This window comes from Heterocephalus glaber, unplaced genomic scaffold (assembly GCF_053883595.1).
Source record: "Heterocephalus glaber isolate CG9 unplaced genomic scaffold, H.glaber_assembly_v1.0 deba00001509, whole genome shotgun sequence".
NCBI lineage: Eukaryota > Metazoa > Chordata > Mammalia > Rodentia > Bathyergidae > Heterocephalus > Heterocephalus glaber.
The window spans coordinates 32,358,179-32,378,311 of NW_028258325.1; the positions used below are offsets into that span (position 1 = coordinate 32,358,179).

Here is a 20,133-nt window from a genome sequence, read left to right on the forward strand (position 1 = left end):
TTCTTTTTTCTTTCTTTTTTTTTTTTTTTTGCAGATTGTTTCTTAAAGGTCCAGATAGCAAATATTTTTATATTTTTCAGGCCAAGAGGCAAAACTGAGGGTGTTATGTAGGGACTTACGTAACTATTTGAGATGTAACATGTGAGAATAAAACCACTTAGCTCCCGTGTGGCTGGCCAACACTTCTCAAGGCCTGGTTACTTGCTAAATTTAAATTTCCTTTTTTTTTTTTTTTTTGGTGCCGGAGATCGAACTCAGGTCCTTGAACTTGGGAAGCAGGCAGCGAAACCACTAAGCTAAATCCCCAGCCCTCCCGTCCTTTCTTGATCATTTGAAAGAATGATGCAAAGCCTTTTTCCCTAGAGAATGAGGAGTTATTTCTTCTCACTCTCAGAGCACCATGACTCATTAGTCACTTACTCCATGACAAAATGGCATGCACACAGCTGCTGACACACAATGTCTGATTTATGTATCTGTTATTATACAGATGTCTCTGGCCTCATCTTTATATGTGACTCCCTTTTCTTACTGAGCCATAACATTCCTAATGGGTGAGGCCCCTATCTGTGTAACTGAAGGTAGTACACTCAGCAGAACCAAGCATCAAAGGACATCTGACATATTCAATAGTCATCAACCAACCACGAGCCAGAATAACCACCTCAATGTAAGTTAACAAGAGACATAAGAAAAAAGCAGAAGGGAATACACACAAAATTCTTTAGAATAATGCTATGTCTAATTTGTAAAGTCTTTTAGTTTATGTATAAGATTATATTCATCTTCTTAAAGGAAACATTACCATGAATAGAAATAAAAATGCAATATGTATAAAGGTAGCAAACATTTTTAACTCTTAGACTACAAAGGTAATAACTGATGAGGAAAGCTATGAAACAGCAAACCAGACCATACCAGTGATTTTCTCTTTGGGTTAAAAATTTTCTTTTTTGAGACGGGGTCTTGCTCTGTAGTTCAGGCTGGCCTTGAACTCACAGCAATCCTTCTGCTCACCCTCCCAAGCGCTGGGATTACAGGTGTGAGCCACCACACCCAGCTAAACATTTTTTTCAAAAGGGAGCATTCTTCAAGTTAGAGTGGTTGGAAATGCACAGTGATAATCTTTTTGGGTGAAAAAATCAATGGCACATTGCATTAAAATGAAAGGAACAAAGAACTTTAACCTGACCATACTTGTAAAGGCTACTTAGCACAGTAATATCATGGCTTCAAAATACATACTTAATAACAAGCAAATAAACTGGTTACAAAGAAAACCAAAATGCTTTTTCCTTTACAATGTGACATTAAAGTGCTACTTGTGGACAATTTGTAAAGTAAAAAGTGTTTTAGTTTTTATTTCACAAAAATTGACATGATTAACACCAACATGATTATTTTCTATCCAATAACTGAGCTAATAATATAAAAATATGTAAAAATATTCTAGATTCATAAGTCAGATGCTAATAGCCATATAGTAGTATAAACTTGATGATTAAAAAAATAATTTTGTTTCCTTAAAAACAACTTGGTTCATTTACCATTTTAATATCAGATATTTGCTATCCTGAAGTAGCAAAACAGTCAAATAAAAACCTCGATGTTTATACTTTAGGTTTCTTGTTTGGTGGATCTTGAAGACTAAACTTTGGAATCTCACCAGAAGCAGCATATGGAATCCTCTTTGAAGATACCTTTTTGCCAATTGTTTCAATCTGAAGAGGAAAAAAAAAATTAATGAGAACTATTAATAATTACAACACATGAATGTAAGAACTATAATGTAGTGTAGCAACAGGGGGGAAAAAAGCCCCTCACATGTTGGAGTGGAAAACCATATGTCCCTATGATTCTCAGAACCGCATATGAATACGATGAACAGAGCAGATTCCAGTAGCTCACGTTTCCACTCACTCTTATTCTCATTCCATTTTCCTTACACTAAAACTTGTAGGCCAGTTGACTATGAATTGAAACCTCTGAAACTGTGAGCTAAAATAAACCTCTCCTCTTAGAAAAAGAAAAAAGAAGCCAGGTGTGGGAGTGCACCTGTAATCCTAGCACTAGGGAGGCTGAGGCAGGAGGACCACCAGCCCGGACTACATAGCAAGACCTTGTCTCCAAAAAAAAAAAAAAGAGAAAGCTAAACTTGTGGAAGTTGTAAATAGCATTAAGAGTGCCAGTTGCAGAGTCTGAAAGGCCCCAGCTGAAATCCAAATAAACTGTCACCTAAATTCTCTAGGGCTTTCTCACTTACAAATGTTACTACCACGTACCTCAAAAAGTTGTGGCAAGAATTACATTACACTGCTTAGCATACAACAAGCCAGCCTTCAATAAATAATTGATTTTTATGTTGTATATTTTTCATATTAAAAATCATTAATCTTTTAAAAAAAGACTACTTCTTTAATAGTCCATATGGGGTTTTTTGGTTTTGTTGTGAGACAGGATTTCACTCTGCAGTGAGGCTGGTCTCAAAGTCACTATGTAGCCCAGGCTGGCTTCAAACTTGCCATCCTCCTGCCTCAGCTTCCCCAGTGCTTGGATTACAGGTATGGACCACCACACCCTGCTAATACTTACAAGTTTATCTTCCCTCCAAAGCAGAGATAAATATACAATTCTGTTTTCCTATCTCATAATTAAAAATTAATACTTAACTGACCCATGCTACAAAGAAAGGCCTATGCTATGTATTAACCTGTTGTCTTAGTGATTCATATCCATTTATGATTCAATTCCTAATTGTCTTTTTAATCTCTACTAGAGAAAGTTAACTTCTATAAGAACTCAAAATCATTTAAAATATGTATCTTTCTATGTATCTTCCCACTAGATGAGTAAAACAGGAATAAGCAGAAATGTATCTGTTCGAATAAACTTTTAAAAATAACATTTCTGAGTTTAAGTCACAACTGGGAAAAAGAGTCATGCTGGGTGGGACAAAGGGATCCTCGAGGCCTTTGACAGATGAGTGAACAGACGAGGTCAACATCTGGCTCCTGCTGTGATTTAATGACTCACGGATGAGAAATGGGCACTGAATTCTAAGTACAGAGGACCTTCTATAAACTGGTGAAAAGTTAAGAACTATCTGGTGGAGTTTTTTGTTTTTGTGATGCTGGAGCCTGAACCCAGGGACCACTGAGCTACAACCCTAGACTGTTTTTTTAATATTTTAGGACAGGGTCTCAATAAGTACCCAAGCCGGCCTATCCTATTCTTCCTATCCAGGAACTCAAGGGAAGACCACAAGGGCAGTGGCTCAGCGAGGAATAGTAATGAACACAACAGTGATACTGTATGATAGCCACAGTGCAGCTTGCAGAACACATTCATGGATTTTCCACTTGATTGTCACAATATGAGGTAAGGTGGGGCACATTCTGTCTCTTTATGACAGGCCACTGATAACTGACACCCCCCTCGATGCCATGTAAGGGAGACCACACTAAATTGTACATCACAAACTTAGGCATGGAATCATTACAAAAACCAGACAGGGCCAGGGATTTAGCTTAGTGGTTCCGGTGCTTGTCTCACAAGTGCAAGGTCCCAAGTCTGATCCTCGGTACAAAAAAAAAAAAAAACACAAAAATCAGACAGCTGACATCTTGTCCCAGAGTGACCTCATCGCTAAGTGAGAATACGAGAACTGTGAAACCCACACAATGGGTTTAAAAAGAAAACGAGCCAACAAGAGAGTCCAGAATCCTGAGCACCTGGAAGCCAATGGTCTGCAGCTCACTGTGGAGCCCGTCCAGGACACGCCGCCCGTCAAAGATAAAGGCTGGCTTGAGCATCTTTTTGTGAATGCGTTCATAGTCCAGCTCCTGTGAAGACACCACATGGTGATCAGAGCATGAGCACACACTCCTGCTCACACACGATGCCCCAGCACCCTCCTCAGTCACACTTCTATTGACTCACCTTAAACATGTCCCACTCCGTGCAAATGACAACGGCATGGGCTCCATCACATGCTTCATAGGGATCCTTGGAAATGGTCACAAGTTGAGTCACTACACCAAGAGCAGCACAAATGCCAGAAAGGAGTTAGAAACCTTTATTGGCCCAACCCTCAGCTGATCACTTCAAAGGTGAAGATACAATGCCTGAGTTTAATTTTAGAAAACTGAGGCTGAATAGAGAGCACATCAATGAGATACAGGTTAAAAATATTACAACCAAAGGTTTCTAGCAGGGGATTCAGCTCAGTGGTTCCGCTGTCTGCCTCGAAAGCACCAGGTCCCGAGTTCGATCCCCAGAGCAAACAACAACAACAAAAAAAGTTTCAGGAAAACAAGTTTTGGGATCTGTAAGGAAGATGATTCATGAGACTCAATGCCTTACCTTGGTCATCCTGTGAAACCCCTGGATGGGAGAGATCCACAACAATTTGTTCCCTGGGTACTTTCGGATCATATATATGGAGGTGTGCACCTTCATCCATCAGGTATTTGCTGATGTAGATACTGGAGGATTCTCTGTAGGAAAACACATCAGTGTTGCTTTTGATGCCATTATACCCTAAAACATGGGAACTGAAGATGCAGGTAAGAGCCTATGAAGCAGAGTGAGAATGCGGCTATTTTTATTCTTTATACTGTATATACAAATATAGACAGACACACATGGGTCTCACACACACATCCACAGTCAAGAGGTCACAATAACAAGAGGTTTGAAATACTTGAAAGAGCTGATACCTTGTATCACCAGTGTCCTTTTTGAATGCAAAGCCCAGGATCGCTATCTTCTTATCAGTCACAGTGTTGAACAGGCTGTCTATGATCCGAGATGCAAACCTCCTCCTCTGGTAGTCATTCATATCTATGACCTGAAATTCACACACATTGCGGGATGCCCGTTAACAGAAACACAGCCTCTGACACATATTACTCAGAGTTTAAATAAAAACTGGAAAAACACCCATCTCCTTCCTGAAAACTTTTATTTTCATTGGCTTGGTCTGTATGTGTTGGCTTGAGGTGAATGCACAGATAGAGTGCACAGCTATGCTTTAACTCTGAGACTCAGTGCTAAAGCCAGCTAAGAAGGGCACGGGGGAAATGGCACTGTTTAGCTGACTTCTCCAAACCCTGGGGACAGAAGGCCATCAGCACTCAGGTCTGTGTTTCGAATCTGCTTACATTGCCCATCACCAAATTCAGTGTGAGAAGAAAATGGGCAAGAGGAAGGAGCCATCAAAAGAAGAAGATGGGGTGCTGGGGATTTAGCTCAGTGGTTCCGGCGCTTGCCTGGAAAGTGCAAGGTCCCGAGTTCGATTCCCGGTACCAAAAAAAAAAAAAAAGAAGAAGAAGATGGAGGCTGGGGATTTAGCTCAGTGGTGCTACCACCCGCCTCACACAAAAAAAGAATGAGGATGTGTTATATACATGTGCCAATTCCCCACATTGAGTGTAATCATTGTGTACTGCGCACATGGACTGATAAAATTTAACAAGAAAACAGCCAGGTAACAGTCAAACAGCATGCCAAGTTACAGCCACCTCTGGACAAACTGCAATACAGATATTTAAATAACTGACATGGTTTTTAACTAAGTAAGAGTCTCTGATCAAGAGTCTTCAATCTGTTAAATTTAGGTTGGTGATAGTAAGAATGTACAGGAAGAGACTATTTTTCAGGCTCTATACCAATTTCAACCTCGAAAGCCCAGGAAATGGCCCCAAAGTATTAGAAAACCAAGACTTCACTCATTGCTGCATTTTGCACACAATGAATGGTGAGATAAAGCCACCTGATGGATTGAGTGAAATGACACAAAGTGTTTCTCTAAAAAGTGAACTTTCCTTAGATTCCTTCCTATATCTACTGCTGAAATCTGAAATTATACACTCAGGAAAATATTTGGGATGGACAAATATACTAGCTAGAACATTTGAAAATTACTTAAAATCTCTGTCAATTCCATTATCTAAAAATGGGGGAGGGGGTGCCAGGCACGGTGGTGCACATGTGTAATCCCAGCACCGGGGAGGCTGAAGCAGGAGGATTGACACTAGTCCCAGGCCAGTCTGGGCTACATGGTAAGTTCAAGGTCAGCCTGAATAACACAGTGAGGCTCTCCCTCAAAAAAAAACATAACATCTGGGCCAGGGATTTAGCTCAGTGGTGCTGCCACCTGCCTCGCAAGCAGGTCCTGAGTTCGAACCCCAGTACCAAAAAAAAAAAAACCTATTGACATCCACCCATACATATATAAATGGGATAATATTAGTGATGAAGACAAAATGAGATATTGTATCAGGTGCCCCAAAGTTAGCAGGACAGGGTAAGTATTCAAGACATGTTCACTCTGAGAATCTGAAAGGGACAAAAAAAGTATCAACAGATCCAAACCACCTGAAAGTATTATAGCACGGGCTCTTCCTTGATTTTATACCTTTCAGGTAGAGAAGAATTATAAACAATAATATTAGCAAAAAAACAACAACAAAGAATAATATTAGCTCTCAGTTTACTCTGGGAACAAATTTAGTTATAAAACTAGAATAAATACTGGTTGATCAGAAATTTCCACTCCAGTTGATCAGCAAAAATGTCTAAAAGCACAGGTGCCCAATAAATAAACAAGTAAACACTGAATTCCTGGAATGAATTCCTTCAAAAACATTTTGCAGGGGCCGGGGATTTAGCTCAGTGGTTTGCCTGCCTGCCTCACAAGTACAAGAACCCGAGTTCGGGGGCCGGGGATTTAGCTCAGTGGTTCTACCGCCTGCCTTGCAAGCGCAAGGTCCCGAGTTCAATCCCCCAGTACCAAAAAAAAAAAAAAAGAACCCGAGTTCAATCCTCAGTACCAAAAAAAAAAAAACATTTTCAAGGGCCCAGGGATTTAGCTCAGTGGTACTGCACCAGCCTTGCAAGTACAAGGTCCTGAGTTCAATCCCCAGTACTGCAAAAACAAACAAACAAAACATTTTGCATAGATGACATGATTTAATTATAATCTAATCAGCTGTTATTGACTATAAAGATTAATACCTGCTGCCAATAACGAGCTACTTCAGGCAAATTCAGAGCCTCACAGAGATAAACCAAATTCAGAACATCTTTTTGGAAGCAGCTCCCACCAAAACCTGGGGGAAGAAAAACAACATTTTCATATAAGAACCAAAAACTGAATCATGTGACAAGTTTTACACATGTATATCAGGCAGCCTATACTATACTAAGATTTAAATAATAAACGTGGGTTTACAAATTATGTGAAATTTATAGCCAACTTTAATCAACTCTTTAAATGATTTACCAATGATTCGCTAACAAAAGTTTCATTAAGACTATATTTTGACTTCAGTTTTTTTGTTTTTTTGAGACAAGGTCTCACTATGTAGTTCAGGCTGGCCTTGAACTCACTATGTAGCCCAGGCTGGCCTCAAACTTGTGGTGATCCTGCCTCAGCCTCTTTAATGCTGGGATTATAGGAGTGTGCCACCACACCTGGCTGTTTTCTTTTTTTTTTCCTTATTCATTGGTATGAGTGCCCTACATCTCTTACTCTACCATTTAGCAAATTTTTATGGTAAAGGGCCAGAGAGTAAATATTTCAATTATCTTCAAAAAAGGACATAACAGTACTTCCTTATCAGGTTATAAAGAGAAAATGAGAGATATAAAATGCTGGTATATAACCTGATGCATAATATGACTTCAGTGTGCTTTTTTGAAATTATAACTAGAAGCAAACATCAAAAAGAGTAGGCTTGGGCCAGGGATTTAGCTCAGTGGTTTTGCCGCCTGCTGCGCAAGTGCAAGGACCCAGTTCGATCCCTGGTACCAAAAAAAATAAGAAATAAAAAGAAGTTCAAAAGAGTAGGCTATAAAAGGCCAGGGAATCCAGTATTGGGAAATGACACACAGCTCTAGAAACACTGGCAAGTCTGCCTCTGGCCCAATCTACAAAATATTCTACCAAATAGTATACCATTTTACTAACTTATATCCAAAATCACAGTTTTCATGATCTGTGGAAGCTATGTTCTATAAGTCACCCCAGACACCGAATCCACAAATACTGAAGCACTGATCCCAGGCAAAACATGGGTTAGATTCTGCAAGTTTCTGCTCACGACATTATGGTCAAGAGAGGAACACATAAACTTGTTTTACATGTGCTTCTGCTTAAATACATTTTAGCTAGCATAATTACTGGTTCACTAAAATTAAAGTTGTGGCTAGCAGTTCTATAACTCACCCCCAAATGAAGCTCGTCTTAGACACATATTTTCTCCCTGACACAAGGACTGCTCTCCACTTGGGGCCATTTTGAATAGAAAAGTCCATACCAAAAGGCATGAAAGCATAAAAACATGGCACTAAACAGGTCACAGGAAGGACCTTTGGTTACAGTATGAGCCAGCGCACCAAGGCGAAGCAACGCCTTGTTCAAACACAGCTGGCTCAGAGGCATGTCTGGGACAGATATTTCACCACTCTGAGGTATCAGTAAGTTTTAGCAGGTAGGCAGATCCACAAATACAGAATCACTCCATAAGGAGAACTGACTGCATTTCGCCAATAAAATATTAGTAGGAAAACAAACAATAGGAAGTTTATTTCCTATTTGCTTAAACAAGTTGTTAACTTGAATTACTTCCTACATGGTTTCCCAAAATACTGAATGTTTACGCCAATAATAGTGGAAACACCATTTTTCTCCTCTGAAACTGAGCTACATTAATCTACTGATCAACCAGTCATCATTGAACAACAGAAGGGATTTCTAGGCCTGGGGATGTAACTCAGTGGCACTGCACCTGCCTGGCAAGCACAAGGTCCTGAGTTCAATTTCCTGTACCAAAAAAAAAAGATTACTGCCTCATTTCATCCCTGATAGAATGAAGGACACAGGCATAACAATCTTTCTTGTTATTTTTGGTTTGGTTTGTTTGTTTTTGGTACTGGGGATCAAATCTTGTTGTTTTTGTTTTCTTAAAGATAAGTGAACAAAAGACTTCTTCAAAGTTAGGGACCCAGCTAAATGAAGCCACTCCATGTAGAGAGAACATCTATTTACCAACACTGGCTTTCAGGAACTTATTTCCAATTCTCTGGTCCATTCCAATGGCTGTTGCAACCTCTTCCACATCCGCTCCGGTTGCTTCACACAGGGCACTTATGGAGTTAATACTGCTGATTCTCTGGGCAAGGAAAGCATTTGCTGCCTTTTAAAAAAAGAGAGAGAGAAGTATGATGAGCTAAAATAGCAATTTTGTACATCATTTTTATATTTCAATATTGAGTTGATACTGGTGGAGATAATGGATGGTCTGGTAAGTGAATATATTTTAATTTAGGAAGATAGATGACTAAGAGAAGGTTAAAAGCAGAGAAAGGGAGACAAAAAACAAAATTATGAGGCTGGGTATGGCAGTGTATGCCTGTAATTCCAGTACCTGGGAGGCTGAATCAGAAGGACCACTGAGTTCAAGGCCAGCTAGGGCTACACAGTGAGTTCAAGGCCAGCCTGGACAGCACAGTGGGACCCTGTCTCAAATAACAACAAATTTAATGGAGAGCTGAAATTATGGACTTACCAGTTTGGAAAGTTCTGAAGACCAAGTATTAGTGGTGAGGATCTTTTCTCTGGGAACCCAGTGCTCATACACAGCACACAGGGCTTGCACGGCTTTCTGGCCCTCGGGCGTCTCGTCCCCTCCGATCAGGACTCGGTCTGGGTTCTTCAGGTCCTTGATGGCCGTCCCCTCTGCCAAGAACTCAGGGTTGGACAGCACCTAGAATGCCAGTGCAAGGCAAGTGCGAAGTTAGAATTAACTAAGGGAACTTGAAGGTGTCAATATTTACATAAGAAGAGCCAGACTGTAATGTCTCATAATTTCATACCTGCAAATTCAAGTTGGGTTTTGTGTTTGCGTCAAATATGCGACGAATACTTTCTGCTGCCCGCACCGGAACTGTGCTTTTCTCAGTCACAATTTTGTACCCATTTGAGTTTTGCACAATGCGTCTAGCACAAGCTTCGATGTACTTCAGATCGGCGGCCCGGCCTTTGCCCATGCCATAGGTTTTGGTTGGTGTGTTCACCTGAGGAAAGAACAGCGGCCCTGTGAGGGGTTTGCAATTTCCAGACCATCTTGGGCTATGGATACCTAGTCAAGTGGGAATTGACAACCACTAGCAGTCATCATTTCTACTACTTCCATGGAAAAATACATTTTATAAATAGAATCGCCAGAACAAACAACCTGAACCATCTAAAGAATGCATTCAGTAACATTTTGCTGAGAAGCTACTGCATAGGTGCCAGGTACCAAGGCAGGCAGGTTCCAAGCTAAGCTCTGGAGACTGAAATGAACAAGTCACCTAAAGGAGTTCATGGTCTGAGATGAAATGTAAGTTTTCTTTTCTTTTATATTTATTTATTTATTTTTTGGTACCACAGATCGAACTTGGGACCTTGACCCCTCTTTTATATTTATTTATGTAATGTATTATAGTCTTTAAAAATAAATGTTAAAGGGCCAGGGATTTAGCTCAGTGGCACTGCGCCTGCCTTGCAAGTGCAAGGTCCTGAGTTCGATCCCCGGTACCTAAATAAATAAGTGTTAAACTTTTTTTTTGAGACAGGGTCTGACTATGTAGTTTAGGCTGGCCTTGAACCTGTAGTGATCTTCCTGCCTCAGCCTCCCAAGTGCTGGGATTACACCACTAGCTTAAATTCTTTCCTTATTCCTTGTCCCTCATATCAACACTTTAAAAAATGTTTGCAGTATCATTCACAGATGCTTTCTTAGCTCATTAAAGTCAGATATTCCTTGGCATCCTCAGGACACAGAATACTGTGTGCAATAAGACTTTCAAATGGAAATAAAAACAAATCAGAGTCAGAGTCTAAGCATTCAGTCTTGGCTTTGCAGTTGCATCACCCTAGGGAAGTGTGGCTGCCTCCACCTCTATGACTTCATTGGAAAATGAGGAAAACATGCTTTCTAAAATACAGGCGCTATACTGCTGACAAAAATGAGAGTGCTCCAAAAAGTTTAGAACTTAATGAGAACGGCAATAAAATTTGAGCACTAATGAACAGTACTAATTCCCTTCTTTTTACAAGTTTATGACCTATGGGGAGATTAAAGAAAGGATCTAGGGCCAGGGATTTAGCTCAGTGGTTCCACTTCTTGCCTCACAAGCGCAAGGTCCTGAGTTCGATCCCGAGTACCAAAAAACAAAAACAAAAAAAAAAGAAAAAGAAGAAAGGATCCAAACAAAATAAATCAACACTTGAAAACCTGAGAGGTGAAAAGTAGGAGTAAAAATCTGTTTAATGTGTTTTTATTTTTGCATAAATTTGTTACTTTCCATGATGAAAAGTGTACAAAAAGAAAACAAAAAAATATGACCTAGAGAATAAAGGCAGTGAAAATGTAGACTTTGATGTACACAGTAATAAATTCACCTAACAAGCACAAAATAATTGCTTAGACAGATTTAGGTCAGCTCAGGCTGAATCAGCAGAGAAGTGTAAAATCAGCTATTTATGTCAGCCCACCCTAAGAAAGGACTCTGTCACCTAGAACAGATTATTTTTAAATGTCCCTTTTATAGAAAATTCCCCTATTCTCATTGTAGGCTCTGGTCATCCAAGAGTTGGGCTAAGGTAGCTTCTTGATTTTTTCGAAGAATCTAGACTCTAAAATTCTTCCTCATGTTGTTACACCTCTACTCTTTCTATACTCCTTAAATGAAGGATGGGTAGGTGAGTCTTTATTCTCCAAGGCCATGAAGGTCTTCAGTCATAAAACACCACAGCTCAGCTGCCAACTGGTGAGAGCCACCCTGTCACATAGAGAATCTGGGGAGGGGCAACTGGGCAAGAACCACGCTGCACTGGTTCAAACACTGGATAACTAGAGATCAATCCCACAGTGTTAGTTCTATTTTTTTTTTTTTCATTACAAGGTGATAGATAAACCATATCACGAGTTGAAGGTGTCTGTGGGCTGGCCTGATAACCGAGCCAACACATGCCCAGTTCCAAACAATTCATTAAAATGACCTTTTTAAAAATTTTTTGAGACAGGGTCTTTATATGTAGTTCAGGCTGGTCTTGAACTCACTATGTAGCCCAGCTGGCCTCCAACTTGCAAGGATCCTCCCACCTCAGCCTCCTGAGTGCTGGGATTATAGGTGTATCCACCTCACAAGGCTATGACTTTTGGAAAATAATTCATTTAGACAGGAGATGCCTATAAGTTCACAAAGGGATTCTCTTTACCTCACCTCGGCCAACAGTGGAACAAGAAAGGACATTCAGTAGTACCTCCGTGCATGAACTTAATTCCTCCTATAATTCTAGTTACAAACCAAATTGGATAAGAACCAAACCAAATAAGGTTCGGTTGAACCTAACCATTGAATTTCATTTGGTTCTCGACTAATTTAGTTTGCGACCAGAATCACAGAATTAGTTCATGAACTGAGGTACCACTGTATATACTACCATATGTGCTCATGTGCTATCACTATTTCCTGATACTAGATCTCAGATTACAACTTGCTCTGAGTTTAGCTGTTCAATGAATTGAAATCATATACCTGACCAGATGATTATAGGGTTTGCTCAACTCCTGGACAAATTAAATTGGTCAAAATTGAATTGGAAATCTCTCTAAGCCATGTTGTGGTTTAATAGCAAGTTAAAGCACAATGAAATTTTTTTTTCAGTTTGGAAAGTGAAGTGAACTAAGAGCATTTATTTTGTATACATTTTAGATACCGTGAGTATATGTAAAGCCTGAGACATAAAATTGTAATAAATTTTCACTTGAAACGAGTTAAATATTAAAAAATTTGATCAAGTTAATATCCACATATTATACAAGTTTTATATATATTTCAACTGTTCTTATGTTGTGGAAATAATTAAGAATTGGAAAAGAAAAATTTTAAATAAGAACACACTAAAACTGTACCAATAAATGTTTTGCTTCAAAAAAAGAAAAAGAATACACTAAAATTCACACAGCAAAGGAAATTACTTACAGAAATAAATACCAGATCAGCTTCTTTGATGGCATCATCAATATTGGTAGAAAAAAATAGATTTTTTCCTCGACAAGATTCTACTACTTCTTTTAGTCCTGGCTAGAAAGAAAAAAAAAAAAAAAAAAAAGTTGTACATAGGATATGAACTAACAGTATAGTATTTGTTAAAAGGGAGGGTTAGGGCCAGGGATTTAGCTCAGTGGTTCCGACACCTGCCTTGCAAGCACAAGGTCCTGAGTTCAATCCCCGGTACCAAAAAAAAAAAGGGAGAGTTATGTTGTGATTCAAAGATCTAGATTTGCTCTTAAGTATAGAAAAGACAGGGATCATATACAAAATGCCTCAAGTGCATATTATATGTCATCATGAAACAAAGCACACTTGAACTTGCACAACCAGCAGCAGCTCTAAAACACTTCATTGTTTATTGTGTACCTGATTGTTTTGTAAGAGTTAGCTATTAACTCTTATGAACTCACTTTTCAAGAAACTCAAGGCCCTCTGTGATTTTAGGTGAACAGATTTTGCATTGTCATTATGAACACACAATTTTTTTTACTCTCAGTAATTCGGGCCACACAACTGGCTGTGAAAGTCAATACTTTATTTTTGTATACACATAGAAATCTTATTGTAAGAAACCCTTGAAAACTTTTATTATTTTTTGCCGTAAGATTTAACAGGAGATAGATTAAGAAAACTGAAGCCAGGCACCTGTAGGCCCAGCTGCTCGAGAAGCTGAGGCAAGAGGATCACTTGAGCCCAGGAGTTCTGGCTAGCTTAGCCAACACAGCAAAAATCAATGCCCACATCAAACCAAAACCAAATCTTTTTTTTTTTCTCTTTTTTGAGACAGAGTTTCATATGTAGTTCAGCTGTTTTTTTTTCTTCTTCTTCTTCTTTTGTCAAGCTAATCTCAAACTCACTATGTACCCCAGGCTGGCCTGAAAGTCACAGCAATCCTCCTGCCTCAGCCTCCCAAATGCTGGGATTTTTCAGGTGTGCACCACCTTGCCCAGCTAAACCAAAAAAACAAACAACAAAAAAGAATTCTCAGGGGTTACAATGCCACTTAACAAGTATTCATGTTAAAAAAAAAAAATTAACATTAAATCTGATCAGACCTGTTCTCTAGGTATAACTAACAATTTATATGAAATAAAGGCTACAGAAAAGTAAGTTATAAAACCCCAAAGGGACTGAAGACTCAATTAGTAAAATCCAGACTGGAAATTTCTTTTTTCTTTCTTTCTTTCTTTTTTTTTTTTTGGTACCAGGGATCGAACTTGGGTCCTTGCGCTTACGCAGCAGGCGGCGAAACCACTGAGCTAAATCCCCGGCCCCAGACTGGAAATTTCTACAAGATTCTTCAACCAACAAACATAGCAAGACCATGTCTCAGATAGATGGATGGATGGAAGGATGAATGGATAAGATTTTTTTTGTGTGTGTGGCACTGGGGATTGAACCCTGGCCCATCACACTAGGCTACATTTCTAGCCCTTTTTACTCTCTTATTTTGAGACAAAGTCTCTCGCTAAATTGCCCAGGTTGGGCTCAAGCTTTCGATCCTCTTGCCCCAGCTCCAAAACTGCTGGAATTACATGCCTGTCCCTACATGCCTGGCATAAGCATGTTTTCCAAACTATAAATTCAGAGAAATTTTGAAATTCTAGTTAAACAAATTAATAGTACTAAACTACGAACTACACCATTTATCCATCTAAGTTCTTCTACCTTACATAAGTACAATAATCTAAAATTTTATTAGATATGACATTATAAACAATCAAAAATTTATTTTTATAGAATACCACCTTTTTTTTTTTTTTTTGGTACCAGGAATCAAACTCAGGACACCTTGCACTTTGTGGGCAGGTGAGGAGCCATTGAGCTACATCCCTGGGCCTAGAATACTACCTTCTAACCCCACTTTTACATTAATCATACTAGCACACAAAATTGGAAAATAAAGAAGAGAAAAAAAATTACCCAAAATCTCACTGGAATCAATACAACCATTATTAATATCCTGATATACTTCTAATCATTTTTCTGGGTATACTTGATATAATTGTAATTTTTATTACAATAACTTTTTTTAGGGAGGTGGTTTCTTGTTGTTTTGTTCTATTTTTTGAGACAGGGTCTTGCTATGTATTCTAGGCTGACCTTGAACTCACTTTGTACCCAGGCTGGGCTTGAATTTATGGTGATTCTCCTGCCTCAGCCTCCCAAATGCTGGTATTACAGATGTACACCATCATGCCTGGGTGTTCTTTCTTTTTTCTTTTATTTGTTTCCTTTTCTTTCTTTGTTTTTTTCGGGGTTTTTTTTTGGTACCGGGGATCAAACTCAGGACCTTGTGCTTTCGAGGCAGCCGCCAGAACCACTGAGCTAAATCCCCGGCCCTCCTTTTCTTTCTTTGTAGTGCTTGGGATGGAACCCAGGATTTTGCACATGCTAAGCAAGTTCTCTACCACTGAACTACACTCCCAGCCCAAATGTCCCTAACATTTTTTTTTTTTTTTTTTTTGGTACCGGGAATCAAACTTGGGCCCTTAGCTTGTGAGGCAGTGTCCCTAACATTCTGTATCCGATTTTTTTCATGGAATCTCTTATCAATTGAAGCCACACATTTTGACACAATTAGTACATATAGTTCACTTAACAAAAACAGTAAGAAAACAAAGTGCTGGAGACTTCAGAGAAGATGGTGGAGTGGTGGACAGCAGAGAAACAGCCTCTCCAAGCTTGAAGGGAAGCAAAGATCTGAAGCAGGAACTGAAGCCCATGAGAAGAGCAAAGAGAAAGACCTCAACACAAAAGGAGGTGGCAAGCAGTGCTTTCTCCCTGAGCCCTGACTTACTACATAGGAGGGCAGCTCAAACCTCCAGACACACAGTGATTACTGGGAACCCCAGAGGGCCCCACGGAGAAAAGCATCAGTGGAAAGGAGCAGTGGATGCAGCAGACTGCAGGAGCTGGTGACTTATTTGGGTTTTGACTTCCCCCGAGAGAGGGTAACTGACCAGTAGCCATCTTGGAGAGGGGCCAACTGAGCTCAGAACATACAGCAGTTGCAGGCTGGCTCCATCTATGGGTTCCCAGTGTCAGTGTGAGGCAGAACCAAGTTCAAGGTGGCAGGGGGCACATGGGAGTATTGCAGGCTGAACAAATCAGGTTCCAGGCTCACAGCTAGAAACCACCCTAAACTCCAGTGGAACTAAAGGTACAGGCTTGCTGGGATTATCCACTACCCCATCATAAATGTACAGCCGGCTTGCCTAGGATTAATCAACACAGATCTGGGCTCTGTTTGCCCACTCAGTCTACCAGTGACAGCAAAGACAACCCCTGAAGTGGACATTTTTTTTCTTTTTTTGTTCTGTTTTGTTTTCTTTTTTCTGGACTGTTCTTGTTTTTCTATTAGTATAAACATTTTTCTAGGGGTTTTTTGTTACTGTTTCTTCTTGTTCTGTTCTTGTTTTTATTTCTTCCTTCTCTCTTCCCTCTTATCTTCCACAGTTTCCCAAAGTTCCCATAATCTTCCTTTGTCATCCAGCCTTGCTTCTAATCTTTCTCTTCTTCTATTTCTCTACTTTTTCCTCCTGACTCCTTTTAAATTTTCTCCCCTGCAGGTAAAATCACCATATCAAGGGCCTATTTACTGTATACAATTTTCTGGTTTGTTTTAGGTTTTGTTAATAACCACAAATATAGTTCATACAGTTAAAAGTGGCAAATTAATAGTTTCCACAGTCTGTCATTTTCCAGGCTGTGTTTGATGCTATTGTTATTGCTGATTATACTAGTTTAGCCAAGATGGCATAGTTGTTCTTATTAGGTGTTCTTCCTGGTATACCAAGACTGGGATTGCCTAAGGGTCATAAACAATACTATAGGCCAGTGTCAAAGAACCAGGGGCTAGGACAAATAGGCAGCAACTTCTCATCTCCAATTAATTGGATCTTGCAGCAGACTCAAAACCCAAAAGCTAGCTATACTTGAAAGACATCTCTGAGAAATAGTCATTTCCTAAGGGTTCTAAATACTAGCAATAAAGCTATTGCCTTAAGCAATTTATAAGCAACAAAGTAGACAGACTTTATGAATAAAACCTCAGTCGCACTGGAACTATCACAAAGAATCAACAACTGGGATCTCATTTTATTAAAAAGCTTTTCCATGGCAAATGAAACCACCAACAGAGTGGAGATAACCCACAGTGTGGGAAAAAATTTTTACCAGCTGTTCCTCAGACAAATGACTAATATCTAGAATATATAAAGAACTCAAAAAAATCAGACCCCCTAAATTTAAAGACCCAATCCAGAAACGGGCATCTGCAATGAATACACACTTCTCAGATGAAGGAGTAGAAACAGCACATAAATATATGAAAAAATGTTCAATGGGGCCAGGAATATAGCTCAATGGCACAGCATCTGTCTGGCAAGTGCGAGGCCATGAATTCAATTCCTGGTACAAAAAAAAAAGTTCAACATCACTGGTCATTTGAGAGACGCAAATTAAAACAATGCTGAGGGCTGGGGATTTAGCTCAGTGGTTCCACCACCTGTCTTGCAAGCACAAGGTCCCAAATTCGATCCCCAGTACCAAAAAAAAAAAAAACCAACGATGCTGAGATTCCATCTCCAGAAAGAATGGCTGTTATCAAGAAATCAACCAATAACAAATGCTGGAGGAGCTGTAGAGAAAAAGAAACCCTTCTCTACTGTTGGTAGGAGCATAGACTGGCGCAATCACTGGAAATCAGTGTGAAGATTCCTCAAAAAATAAAATTAGTCCACTTCTGACTCACAAGCGCAAGGTCCTGAGTTCAATCCCTGGTACCAAAACAATTTTTTTTAAATAAAAAATATAAAGGGCCAGGGATTTAGCTCAGTGGTTCCATCACCTGCCCCACAAGAGCAAGGACCTGAGTTTGATCCCTAGTACCAAAAAAATAAATAAATAAAAAATAAAACCAGAGGTTCAATTCCACCTAGCTATCCCCCTTCTCGGTATCTTCCCAAAAGAATTAAAAGCAGCATACTAAAGCAATATATGCACACCCATGTTTATAGCAGCACAGTCTATAACAGATAAATCTTGGAAACGGCCCAAATGCCTAACAGCTAATGAATAAAGAAGATATGGTTTGGGCCAGGGATTTAGCCCAGTGGTTCCGCTGCCTGCCTCGCAAGCGCAAGGACCCGAGTTTGACCCCCCGATACCAAAAAAAAAAGAAGATATGGTTTTTTATACAATGGAGTACTACTCTGCCATAAAGAAGGTAAGCTCAAGACAATTCTAGCTAAATGGATGTACCTTGAGAGCACTGAAGTGAACTGATGTACCTTGAAGTGAAATAAATCAGAAACACATGCTTAGATATCGCACTGTTTCTCTGGTGTGAGAAACCAAAATTGTAAATAAGGACCAAAATGCATAACAGATACTGAGGAATGGGAAAAAAATGTTCAAATGGGCAAGGGAACAAGGAAGGGGTAAGGGGGAAAGAAAGGAAGGAAGGGACAAGAAAAAAAAAGAACAAAAGGAAAAAAATGGAAACAAAGCTTTTGTAAATGAGAAGAAGGGTTAAAGGGAGGGGAGGGGAGGGGAATGGGAAAAAAACAAGCAGGAAGATATATCATGTGGAGGTACAAATTCCCTATGATGAATGTTATCATTATGTATATTTAAAATGTACCAATAAGAAAAAGAAAAATGAAAAGAAAACATAAAAAAAAAAAAAAAAGACTGGGGATTTAGCTCAGTGGTGCTGTGCCTGTCTGGCAAGTAAAAGCTCCTGAGTTCAATTCCTGGTACCAGAAAAGAAAAAAGAAAACAAAGAGCACAAGAACAAAGCGCTGTTTAATACATTTACCTCACAAGAACAAAGCGTTGTTTAATACATTTACCTCATAAATAGGAAGGGTAGGAGAATTCCACGCATTGATTCTTGACTCGTTGACATCCACGACTGTCACCTTGATTTCAGGGCACATCTGAGCAATGACACTGCAGGTGGGTCCCCCGACGTAGCCCGCACCAATGCAACAGATCTTCTTAATTTCAAACATGACTGCACTAGAAGGGAAACAGTAAGAGTGCTCTACTACCGGAAGAGAAAACTTTAAGAAATCACATTGCACATTCATCACATTCATAAAACGTGCCAAAATAAAAGGAATCTGCAGCGCTTTCCTGGATTCACTCATAGCAATTATGAAAATAATGTTTCCGAAAACTAACATTCCAGCTGGATGGCCTGGCCTGCACTCAGCTGCAGTAGTTCAGAGCAGATGGAAAAATCAGAGTAAAGGACATTACCAGAGAAGAGCTGCACAACTTACAGTGACCCACTCTTCAGAAAGCCAAGAAGCAAAAGAAAGCCTTACTTAGACCTCTAATAAACTAAGACAAGCAGGCTGCAGGCAGTCCCAGTACTGTGGGAGGCTGAGGCAGGAAGACTGAAAATTCAAGATCACCAAGACCCCATCTCAAAATAAACACAAAATTTTAAAAGGGTTGAGCTCAGTTGGAAGGCTGTGGGTTCCACCCTCAGTGTCCCACTTACACACACACACACACACACACACGTAACTCCTAGTGGAAAGTTGAGGGGAAATTTACACACCAGTGCAATTCTTGCTTCAACTGCAATTCTTGTGATTCTCTGCTGGTGCACAAAAATGAGTTTTACAACAGGTTTAGACTAACATGACAGATACTGAACTGGTTCTGCAGTCCAAAACTGAGATCCCAATCCCTGCTGTGGTTTTGAACATGTCCCCCAGAAAAGCATGTGCTGGGCCCGGGGATTTAGCTCAGTGGTTTCGCTGCTTGCTGCGCAAGCACAATGACCCCAGTTCGATCCCTGGTACCAAAAAAAAAAGAAAAAGAAAACGAAAACGAAAAGAAAAGCATGGGCTGGCAACTGAATTCAAACACACCAGGGCCAGGGGAGGTTCCATCAGGAAGGCCACACCCTCAGGTGGATTAGTGCCTTTCATAACCCAGCTTCAGGCTGCAACTGCGATCTCCTGCTTTCTTTTGCCCTTCCGCCAGGGAATGACACGGTGA

General features: G+C 39.8%; 1 protein-coding gene across 3 annotated transcripts in view; it reads right to left on the reverse strand.

Annotated features, from left to right (window-relative positions):
• Positions 1-20,133, reverse strand: part of Ugdh (UDP-glucose 6-dehydrogenase) — a 25,388-nt gene continuing 5,255 nt past the window's right edge. The window contains exons 1-12 of one of the 3 annotated variants that reach the window (XM_087187832.1): positions 19,688-19,721; positions 18,969-19,137; positions 13,039-13,140; positions 9,880-10,080; positions 9,573-9,770; positions 9,053-9,200; positions 7,018-7,112; positions 4,719-4,849; positions 4,363-4,496; positions 3,940-4,031; positions 3,732-3,842; positions 451-1,721 (exon numbers count right to left, since the gene is read on the reverse strand). In XM_087187832.1, coding sequence (XP_087043958.1) covers positions 1,611-1,721; positions 3,732-3,842; positions 3,940-4,031; positions 4,363-4,496; positions 4,719-4,849; positions 7,018-7,112; positions 9,053-9,200; positions 9,573-9,770; positions 9,880-10,080; positions 13,039-13,140; positions 18,969-19,130 — 1,485 coding nt within the window. In that variant the 5' untranslated portion in view covers positions 19,131-19,137; positions 19,688-19,721 and the 3' untranslated portion in view covers positions 451-1,610. Of the gene's footprint in view, positions 1,722-3,731; positions 3,843-3,939; positions 4,032-4,362; positions 4,497-4,718; positions 4,850-7,017; positions 7,113-9,052; positions 9,201-9,572; positions 9,771-9,879; positions 10,081-13,038; positions 13,141-18,968; positions 19,138-19,687; positions 19,722-20,133 lie in introns of those variants that run through there. The other 2 variants (XM_087187830.1, XM_021248591.2) reach the window with 2 other exon arrangements.